This window comes from Perognathus longimembris, chromosome 19, assembly GCF_023159225.1.
Source record: "Perognathus longimembris pacificus isolate PPM17 chromosome 19, ASM2315922v1, whole genome shotgun sequence".
NCBI lineage: Eukaryota > Metazoa > Chordata > Mammalia > Rodentia > Heteromyidae > Perognathus > Perognathus longimembris.
The window spans coordinates 5,220,981-5,232,256 of NC_063179.1; the positions used below are offsets into that span (position 1 = coordinate 5,220,981).

At 59.9% G+C, this 11,276-nt stretch overlaps 1 protein-coding gene across 1 annotated transcript; it reads left to right on the forward strand.

Moving 5' to 3' along the window:
- On the forward strand, positions 1-10,240 carry Ropn1l (rhophilin associated tail protein 1 like). Its single transcript, XM_048368386.1, has 5 exons — positions 1-131; positions 2,066-2,189; positions 4,482-4,643; positions 8,629-8,804; positions 10,058-10,240. The coding sequence occupies exons 1-5, from the start codon at positions 1-3 to the stop codon at positions 10,119-10,121; spliced, it is 657 nt and encodes a 218-aa protein (XP_048224343.1). The 3' UTR covers positions 10,122-10,240.
- The last annotated feature ends 1,036 nt before the right edge of the window (positions 10,241-11,276 follow it).

Sequence of the window (11,276 nt, forward strand, 5' to 3'; positions counted from 1 at the left end):
ATGCCGCTCCCCGACACCATGTTCTGCGCGCAGCAGATCCACATTCCGCCCGAGCTGCCGGACATCCTGAAGCAGTTCACCAAGGCCGCCATCCGCACGCAGCCCGCCGACGTGCTGCAGTGGTCCGCGGGGTAGGCGGGGCGCGCCCGGGGCGGGGGGGGGGGCGGCCCGGGCCCCGAGAGCCCCCAGGGGCACCATTCACGGGCTCTGGGAATCAGGTTCTGGGTATGGGGGCGGGGGGGCGCTTATTTAACCAAACAACGGGGAGGGCAACCTGTTCACCCACTGTTTGCCTTCTGCAAAAAGAAGAAGAAAAAGAAGGTAAAGAAGTGTGATGGTTGGGGTTCCCACCCGCTTGCGTGACGCGCGCCTCCCCCCCCCCAACCTTGTTACCACGTGGGCACAGGATTGCCACCCGGTGGTGGCTCCCGCCTGTCGTCCTAGGTGCTCCGGATGGACGCGATCCGACCACGATTGTGGTTCAAAGCCAGCCCCGGCAGGAAAGCCGGTGACTCTCTCATACCCAATTCACAGCCCAAAGGGCCAGAAGCTGCAAGTGGAGCGCGGGGTGCGGCGCCAGCCCTGAGCAAAACAGCCAAGGGACAGCACCCAGGCCCCAAGTTCCAGCCCCGGGATCAGCACGCGTGCACGCGCGCGCGCGCACACACACTGGCGCACACATAGTAAGGACTTGTAAAAGTTAATGTGCACAGTACGGAAAAAAAAATCAAAGATGTAACCCATTTGTGAGCATGTAATCCTAGTTGATGAGGCTTGAGAGAAAGTTATTCCAAAAGGCTTTGATCAAGAATTCTAGGAGTGTTCCACGCCACTGAATTGTCTTAAGAACAATTTAAGAATTTAGAACCAGGCGCCAGTGGGCTCACGCCTGTAATCCTAGCTACTCCAGGAGGCTGACATCTGAGGATCATGGTTCAAAGCCAGCCTGGGAAGACACACTTATCTCCAATTAGCCAGCAAAAAACTGGAAGCAGGAGGGGGGAATGAGGGAGGAGGTAACACACAGTACAAGAAGTGTACCCAAGGCCTAACGTATGAAACTGTAACCTCTCTGTACGTCACTTTGACAATAAATAGGGGGGAAAAAAAACGAAGCAAAAAGCTCAAGTGGTAAGAGTGCCAGCGTTGGGTGAAGAAGCTGAGTGAGAACATGGTAAGCCCCAGTCCCGGCACACGCACACAGGACACAAAACAAACCCCAAGGTCAAGCGATGCAGCCTCCCTGGGCCTGGCCCTCAGGCCTTCAGGCCTGCACTCGCCTGACTCGTGGCTGACTCCGCTCGGCTTTCCCTCTGATCTTTAGCGAAGCCGCAACATGGAGCGGACGTTGTCGTTCAAGCATGAGAGAAGATCTGGATTTCAGGGCTTAGGGGAGCAAGTGGACCAGATGGACGTGTCCATCTGCGCTGCATTTTTAGGAGGTTTCTAATGATCCGACCTTTTAAACGCGCGCGCGCCTGTGTCCCTTGCCGCCTGCCCTGCCATCCTTTCCCGAGCTGGGCTGCCCCTCTGTGACAGCGACTTTCTCAGAAGACCCTCCCTGGCACACAGTCTCGCGCCCTCCCCCCTGCCCTGAGGCCCGTGTGGGTCTCCCCGCTTGACTTGGTGCCCTGCACTCTTTCCATGGCTTCTCTTGCCATCAGCCTACGTGGCACTGACATCAAAGCAGAAACGGCGGGGCCTCAGCCACGGGCTCCCACAGTGGACGCTGGGTGAGCCTCGGGAGCCTGCGTTCCTGCGCAGGTGCACCTCAGAAAGCGGCGGGGGGCGGGGGGGGGGGAGAGGGTGCTGGCAGAAGTGGGCCATGGAGCCTGACCTTAGATTCAGGACATGACAGACCCAAATCTCACCCCTCGCCGACCACCATTCCGCGCCCGGTAAGAACAGTGCGGGTTCGAGGCGCCGCTTCTGGAGCAGGTGAGCGCCAGGACCAGTGCCGTCAGAAGCCTCTCCGTCATGGCGTGGCCAGGGCCGTCTTAGACGCTGCCTGAACTCGGGATGTTTCTTACATCCTGAAGGACTTCAGGACCTCTCTTCTTTTCAGCTATTTCTCAGCTCTGTCCAGAGGAGATCCTCTTCCGGTAAAGGACAGAATCGAAATGCCCATGGCCACCCAGAAAACAGACTCGGGCCTGACCCAGGGGCTCCTGAAAGTCTTGCACAAGCAGGTAGGAAGTGGCTACGTCTGTTTCGGGGCTGATGGGCTAGCGAGCCCAGGCCCCCTGCGTCCTCCACCCGGCCTGGCTCTTCAGTGGAGGAGTGTATACACACCGTGACTTTCTCTAGTGGAAAGAACCCGAAAGAGCTCTTCATGGGTTGGTTTCAGAAAAGTGGAACATGATTTCTTTTAAACTCAAAACTAAGGGCTGGGAATGCAGCCTAGTGGTAGAGAGCTTGCCTAGCACGCATGAAGCCCTGGGTTCGATTCCTCTACCACACACACAGAAAAAGCCAGAAACGGTGCTGTGGCTCAAGTGGCAGAGTGCTAGCCTTGAGCACAGAGAGCCTTGGGGACAGTGCTCAGACCCTGAGTTCAAGCCCCAGGACAAACCAAAAGAAAAACTAAGACAGTGCTAATCTGGGCATGCTGACCCATGTCTATAATGCCAGCTACTCCAGAGTCAGATGAGAACCATCTCCGTTCAAGGACATATTGGACAAACAAGTTGTGAGACTCCTTCCTTCCTTCCTTCCTTCCTTCCTTCCTTCCTTCCTTCCTTCCTTCCTTCCTTCCTTCCTTCCTTTCTCTTTTTGCCAGTCCTGGGGCTTGAACTCAGTGCCTGAGCTTCATTTGCTCAAGGCTAGCACTCTGCCACTTGAGCCACAGCGCCACTTCTAGCCTTTGCTGTGTATGTGGTACTGAGGTATCAGAGCAAGGGCTTCATGCATGCAAGGCAAGCACTCTGCCACTAAGCCACATTTCTAGCCCCAAGACTCCATTTTATTCAGCAACAACAAAAAACACCTAGGTATAGCCTGGCACCATTGTCCCACGCCTGTCTTTCTTAGCTACACAGGAGGCTGAGACCTGAAGATTGTGATTTGAACCCAGCCCAGGTAGCAAAACGTGTGGGACTCTTAACTCCAATTAGCCATTGAAAGGCTGGAAGTGGCACTGTGGCTCAAGTGGTAGAGCGCTAGCTTCGAATACAAAAGCTTAGGGACAGTGCCTAGGCCCTGAGTTCAAGCCCCAGGACCAGCACAAAGTAAATAAACAAATAAAAATAAAAAGCTGGGCATGGGAATGTGTGCCCGTTATTCCAACAGCATGGGAAGTGCAAACAGGGGGATCACTGGCCAGGCCAGCCCAGGCATAAATAAATACCCGGGGCGGGAATATGGCCTAGTGGTAGAGTGCTTGCCTCATATACATGAAGCCCTGGGTTCGATTCCTCAGCACCACGTATATAAAAAAAAAGCCAGAAGTGGTGCTATGGCTCAAGTGGTAGAGTGCTGGCTTTGAGCAAAGAGAAGCCAGGGACAGTGCTCAGGCCCTGAGTTCATGCCCCAGGACTGGCAAAATAAATAGAATGAATGAATGAATGAATGAATGCTCTATTTGGAAAATAAAGCCAGTCATGGTGACTCAAGTGGTAGAGTGGTTGCCTAGCGAGTTCAAGTGGTAAAGTCAAGCTGGAGAGCCAGGAGAGGGGAGAGAGGTCTGCCCTCCACATTTAAGACGCGAGTTAATAGAAAGCTCGTAGTGGAAGGAGTTTGGGCTGTTTGTGGTGATGAGGTCATGGTGCTAAAATGGGCACCGCTGGTGTGATGCTGACTTTGAAAGTGCTTGGCTCCGACGTGCATGTTGGAGAACCGCGCTGCCTTCCAGGCGTGCGCGCGGAGTTCTGAAGACCCCGCACCCGCAGTGCCTTCTCAGCTCCGGCAAGCCGAGATGTGGGGAGTCTCTACAGAAGACCCCTTAAAGTAGCAGCCCGCACACTCCTTGCACGTGCTCATACCACCGTTCTGTATTTGCTCCCCCCACCTTTTTAAAAACAAAAACAAAAACATTTTTCTGATTCTGGGCTTGAACTCGGGGGCCTGGGCGCTGTCCCTAAGTTTTTAGACTTAGGTGCTCTGCCACTTGAGCCACAACTCCACTTCTGAGCTTTTGGTGGCTAATTGGAGAAAAGCCTCTGTTCACAGGCTTTGCTCCTCGGGTTAGCTTCAAACCGCAGTCCTCAGATCTCAGCCTCCTGGGTGGTTAGGATTCTGGGCATGAGCCACAGGTGCCGGGCTCCTTTCCACTTTTTACTGACATCTAGCTAGTGTGTCTCGCCCCCCCCCCCCCATGCTGTCTTTCCCATCCTCCCCGGGGCGGCCCCGGTGTACCCAGAGCTGTGTTTCCCATCCTCCCCTGGGGCGGCCCTGGCCCTCCACTGCCCGGGACACTCCCTGGGTGTGTGTGTTCTACTCTCCCGTGGAGATTTTAGACTGCGCCTCTCTGTGTTTCTGAACAGTGTGGCCACAGGCAATACGTGGAATTAGATGACCTTGAGAAGAAGTGGAAAAATCTGTGCCTGCCGGTGGAGAAATTCCGGGCGCTCCTGCTCCTGGACCCCTGCGTCGACAGGATAGAGTGGAGGAAGTTCTTAGCGCTGGGCTGCAGCACCCTGGGTGGGGTACGTACCCCGCCGCCCCTCCTCACCCCGCCCACTGCACGCCTCGCTCGGGAGCAGTGTGCCTTTCAGTAGCAAAAGGAAAGGCGCCCGCTCGTTACCTTAGCAGTGAAAACCCCGTCCCTGACCTGGGAGCAGGTGCTCACCCCGGAACCCTTGCCACTCAGGAAGGTAAGGTGTGAGGGTGGCGGCCGGAAGCCAGCCCTGGCAGGGAAGCCCACGCGGGGAAGCCCACGCGACTCTTATCTCTAATAAACCACTGAGAAAAAGCCGGGCGTGGCGCCGTGGCTCGAGCGACGGAGCTCTAGCTTCGAGCGCAGAGAGGCTCAGGGACGGAGCCCAGGCCGGAGTTCAAACCCAGGACCAGATAAAACAAAACAAAAAAACCACAACCAAACTAGAAGTGGAGCTGTGCTAGCCTTGAGCAAAAAAAAAGCTCAAGGACAGCCCTGAGTTCAAGCCCCAGGATGCCACCAGAACACAAAGCCCTTTGCATGCATGGGGGTGGGATGACGGGTTTTTTCAGGCCTCTAGTTCTTTTTAAAGTGATCTATGAATACCTGCCTCAGTTAGAAAGGCACTAGCTGCAGAGGGAGCGCATAGATATTATTTGACTTGAATATAGGCTTTAGGAAAGAATTTCTTTTAACGTATGGGGCTGGGAATGTGGCTTAGCAGTAGAGCGCTTGCCTAGCATGCAAGAAGCCCTGGGTTCGATTCTCCAGCACCACATAAACAGAAAAGGCTAGGGTGGCGCTGTGGCTCAAGTGGCAGAGTGCTGGCCTTGAGCAAAAAAAGAAGCCAGGGGCAGTGCTCAGGCCCTGAGTCCTGCGCCCCAGATCTGGAAAAAATAATAAAATTAAGTGTGTGTGTGTGTGTGTGTGTGTGTGTGTGTGTGTGTGTGTGTGTGTGTGTTCCAGTCCTGGGGCTTGAACTCAGGGCTTGAGCACTCTCCTTAGCTTTTTAGCACTCTGCTGCTTGAGCCCCAGCTTCATTTCTGACTTCTTAGTGGTTGGTTAAAGATGAAAGTCTCACAGAGTGTCCTGCTCCTGCTGGCTTTGAACTCACCTATCAGCCTCCCAAGTCGCTAGGATTACAGGCGGGAGCCGCTGGCTCTTGACATCATTTTATAAGCTGACCACTTTGTCCCCTGTGTCTGGAGGAGACACCTTATTCTCCGTGTGAGTCACAATGTCGCACGTGGGAAATACAGCGGCTGCCATCGCCACGCAGCCGGCAGCGACCTGGCGTGAGACGGGGTGCTCCTCAGGTTCTAAATCTGCATGTTGGGGGTGCGGCCAGCCCCTCCCTGACGTGCGGTGGGGCGGGGGGGGGGGGCTCAGCCGGCTGGCACAGGTGGAGTGGTGCCGTCGTGTCTGCGGAGCCTGGGCTGCTGGAGAGACGCCCCCCCCCTCCCCCGCCCCCGGGCCGCGTCCACCTTTGCAGAGCCACCCATGACTCTCGATATGGGGGTCCCTGCGAGCGGCCCCGGGGGGCAGCAAGGAGCACCACTCCATTATTATTATTTTTAGCAAATCTATCAGCCTAAGAAATGGCTCATACAGTGACCACGGGGCAGGTGGGTGGTGGGCACGGGGCAGGTGGGCACGGGGCAGGTGGGCACGGGGCAGGTGGGCAGTGGGCATGGGGCAGGAGGGCACGGGGCACGGGGCAGGTGGGCACGGGGCAGGTGGGCGGTGGGCACGGGGCAGGTGGGCGGTGGGCACGGGGCAGGAGGGCATGGGGCACGGGGCAGGTGGGCGGTGGGCACGGGGCAGGTGGGCAGTGGGCATGGGGCAGGAGGGCACGGGGCAGGTGGGCACGGGGCAGGTGGGCGGTGGGCACGGGGCAGGTGGGCAGTGGGCACGGGGCAGGTGGGCACGGGGCAGGAGGGCACGGGGCACGGGGCAGGTGGGCGGTGGGCACGGGGCAGGTGGGCACGGGGCAGGAGGGCACGGGGCACGGGGCAGGTGGGCACGGGGCAGGAGGGCGGTGGGCACGGGGCAGGAGGGCGGTGGGCACGGGGCAGGTGGGCACGGGGCAGGTGGGCACGGGGCAGGTGGGCGGTGGGCACGGGGCAGGTGGGCAGTGGGCACGGGGCAGGTGGGCACGGGGCAGGTGGGCACGGGGCAGGTGGGCGGTGGGCACGGGGCGGGAGGGCACGGGGCAGGTGGGCGGTGGGCACGGGGCGGGAGGGCGTCTTCTGTGCTCCGTTACTGAGCGCCTGGCCCCGTGCAGCGTGACGCACAGCAGAGCATGGCCGGCCCGCCTGTGATCCCCCCCCAACCCCACCGCGTGGGAAGCGGGTTTCCAGGGGGGCGGGGGGGGGGGCGGACACCCCCTGAGCAGCCGCTGACGGTTCTGGAAGGGGGCAGCGGGCCCGCCTGTGTCCCCGGCCGCCCCGACGGCTGGCCCGCGGCTGTGGGCGGGGGTGAGGGGGTGGCCGTGTGCTGTCCGTCCCCATCTCCCTGGCCGTCCATGCCCCATCCCTGACGGCTCTAAGAACCGCCCCCCCACACACACACAGGGATGCCACCAAACGTGCCACCTCCAGGTGGCGCTGCTCCCCCGAGCGCGGCGTCCCGGTGCCCAGCCTGGGCCCAGGAGCCCGGCGAGGGAGACATCCAGCCCCGGGACACCCGTCCCCCTCAGCACGACAGCCCCCCCGGGGGGGGGGACCTTGGCTGCCCCTCCTCCCACCCCACTTCCAGCCATCAACAAGCCTGGCAGCCCCCACCTTCCACGTTAGCCCAGGCCCGGCCCCTGCTTCCGGAAGGTTCCACGGGGCCAGGCTGTGTGCCCAGCTTCCATCCCTATTCCCACCCCGAGGCCCACGCGGTGGGCACGCACCCGTGGGGCCGGCCCCCCTCCCCTGCCTGTCACCTGTCGCCGGGATGGGGGTGCGGGCCGCGGGCCCAGCCCCTGGGCTGAGATGCGGGCTACGATTTTGTGGGTGCCGACCCCCAACCTGGGATTCTGATCTTCCAAGTGGTTGGGGTTACCGACCGGCCGGAGCCTCCGCGCCCTAACCAGACACGTCCTCCCCCCTTCCCCCCCCCCCCCCCCCGCACTGGCCTGCATCACCGCAACGCAGACTGGGGTGGGGCACGCGTTCAGAGCCCCCGCCCGGCTTGCGGTGGGGGAGGAAAGGAGAAAGGGAGCGGCATCTATTTTTCTTTCCTAAATCGGTCCTGGGCTTGAACTTGAGGCGCGGGCGCCATCCCGGAGCTCTGCCACTGGACTTGCGGGGACAAGTCGGGCTGCCGGCTGCAGGCGGAGTGACGGGCGGGGTGCTGGCCAGCCAGGCAGGAGGGCAGCCCCGCGGGGGGGGGGCACAGGCCGCAGGGGCGGGTGGACGCCCGGGGCTCCCCCGGGACCGCCGGGGACGGCACGCGGGGCCGTGGGACGGGCGCCTTCCGCTCCGTCAGCCCTGCCCTCCTCGGGGGGTGGTGAAGTCCCCCCCCCGCTCCCCAGAGCGCCCCTGGGGGCGACTCTGCGGCTGGCAGGGCCGCACGGTTCTGCCCAGCACGCGCGACACCCCAGAGTCTGTCCCCAGGAGCACAGGGCAAAGGGAGCTCCTCCTGGACGACGCGGCCGCTTGCCCTCGTCGTGGTCATGCGTCCAGTGCGAATTCACATCTGGATTCTGGACGGTGACATTCCTCTTCGGGGGGTGTGGGGCTTGAACTCAGGGCCTGGGCGCCGTCCCTGAGCCTCTTTGTGCTCAAGGCCGGCGCTCCACCACTTGAGCCACGGCGTCACTTCCAGTTCCGGGGTGATTCACTGGAGATGAGAGTCTCTCGGGGACTGTTCTGCCTGGGCTGGCTTTGAACCCCAATCCTCAGAGTAGCTAGGATTACAGGCGTGGGCCACCGGCTCCGGCTCCTCTTTTAGGTCACGGAAGTGATCCACGCGTGTGCTCCGGCACACGCCAGCTTGAGCGTTTCTGCCCCCCCCCCCGTGACCATGCCCCCCCCCCTTGTCTCCAGTCGCTGAACTCCGCCATGAAGCACCTCTGCGAGATCCTCACCCAGGACCCCGAGGGGGGCCCCGCTCGGATCCCGTTCGAGACTTTTGCCTACATCTACCGCTACCTGGCTGGGTTGGACCCCAATATCCTTCCCGCCGAGACGGAGTCCTACCTTAGTAATCTAAAGAGCAATGTGTAAGTATGGCCCTGGCGGGGCTCCCCCTGCCCCTGCCTCCCTCTGACGCCCAGGGTGGCTCTCAGCAGTGCGGGGGGGGGGGGGCGGTTAGCGGCCTGGGGAGCGGGAGGGACCCCCCCCCCCCCACGCCTCCCCTGGCCTGCCCTGTGTTTGGGCCGGCGCAGGCCTTCAGGGATTCTGGGCTTCCCCGGTGACCCATCAAGATTATCCCTGAGGGAGGGCGGGTGGGGGGGGGGCGGCCCTCGGCACAGCGGGGACAGCGGCCAGGAGATGGAAGCTAGGGGCCAGCCAGGCGAGGAGGTGCCCGCAGGAGCCCGCCCCCAAGGAAAAGCCACGGGGCCAGGCCGGTGACGGACAGCACGGCAGGCCAATGAGAGCCCCGCCTGCCAGGCCCTCCCTGCCTCCCCCCCCCCAGCTTGATAATTAAGCCGCTTAAGGCAGGGGTGCATCCCTCAGCGTAAGTGCGATTTAGCAGTCCGTGTACACACCCACCCTGCGGCTCCTCCACACATGCGCCCATGCACTCATGTGCTTCCTGCTTGGATCCGAGAGCACGCGCAGCCCCCCCCCCCCCACCCGGCCTGGCACCCCGGTGGTGACTGGAGTGCCGGCGCCGCTGTCCTGGCTCCCCTCTGCCTCGAGGGCCAGCGAGAGGCAGGCTGGACCGGGCGGCCAGGAGGACCGGCCCCGGCTCTCCCGGGGCAGTGTCTAGAACTCCTGGAAGGCTAGGTAGGGGAGCCCCTTCGGGTCACCACGAGGGTCCCGGTGTCACGCGTCCTTGGCAACTTTGGTCCTCACGCCTCCCTCCGATGTTCCAAAGTTCAGAGGCCGAATAGAAATGCGGCTCTAGCCAGGCACCCGCGTCTCACCCCTGTAATCCTAGCTGCTCCGGAGGCTGAGGTCCGAGGAGTGCAGTTCAAAGCCAGCCCCCCCCCCACCAGACAAAGGAGTCCATGAGACTCTTATCTCCAGTTAACCACCGAAAAGCTAGGAGTGGAGCGGTGGCTCAAGCGATAAGGCACCAGCCCTGAGCAGAAAAGGCCAAGCAAGAGTACAAGTCCCTGAGTTCAAATCCCGGCACCCTCTCTCTCTCTCTCACACACACACACACACACACACTATCGTAAAGAAACAGGATGTTTGCCTTTGGGAGGTTGGAGTCAGGGGTGAGAGGCTTGGAAGGGAACCTTTGGGATTGTCAGGGTGGGCTGCGAGAAACGACTAATCCTGTCTCCACCTGCTCCCCACGCAGAGAAGCTAGAAAGAATGGCATGGTAGGACTTTCTGATTTCTTCGTTCCAAAGAGGAAACTTTAGAAAACTTTGAAATCTCTGAAGATGTGGACCATCACTACAGAGAAGAACACATTTTAATGTCGAAATTGTGCTTTTGGAAACCCTTGGCACCAAATACACGTTGTCATAAACCACTTGAACTGCAAGTGTGATCTTCTCTTCGTGGAAGTGGAATGTGGTGCATCTAGCCCTTTGCCGGCCTCCCTCCCTTCTTGGACCACCTCCCCCCCCGCCCCCCCCCCGGTTGGGAATTCAATCCTTGTGGGAAAGGACCTATTTGAGGATTGCAGGGTGGGACCTGGGGGGCTCTGCTGCTCCCCGGAAGCACGGGAATGTCTGCAAAGCCCCAGGAATAACTGGCTCTTTCGCTTGTCTCCTTTGCTAAAAACGCTTCCGAATGGCAGGATCACAGAATGCATTTGAGAGTATTTTTTTTCTGAGAACTTGGAAGTAGGTTGGCTTGTTCTTTATAAACCTGGTTCCTAATTCTAGAGTCTTCCGCAGAGACAAAGGGCTTCACCTCATGAAAGAGAACTGTTTCTTCTCGGGCTGACTTCAGGTTGACTCATCCACGTGGTTCTTAATCCCTGGCAGTCATGTCTTGTTAAAATATCTACGGGAAGCTGAGCTTTTGAGAAGATTATCATTGCCTTTCGGGAAAGCCCCGGTGGTTGAATTCACGAACCCTATACAAGCTAGGTTGACCACACCAACTGTCCAACTCCTCCAGGAGGAGGCCAGAGATGAACCCCTGCCTCTGGGAGGCCCCCAGTGGGGTCCTTAGGGGCCCTGCTTCCCCGCAAAGAGGGGGCAGGCAGCGGGCAACCGGGTAGAAGATGTTCCCAGTGAAGGTCATTGGCCATACCCGATGCACCTTGCACACTGAAATAAAAACAAAACATCCGGGCACTTGCAAGGTGTGGTGCTGCGGTCCCGGTAGCGGCTGTTTGTCCCGGAAGGGCTTAGGTATTGGAACTTCCTGCACGAGGCAGAGCTTCACGGAGGGCCGTTCTCCCGAGCGCAAGGAGCTGGGAAAGCCAGCGGGACCTGCACACGCTCCCTGTGTCACGGTGAGCAGATGGCCTTCCTCTCATGCGACCCCGGTTCAAGTAGTTTGCTATAACTATAAAAACAGAGGAATACATGTAGGTCTTAAAAAAAAATACCTGCTTAATA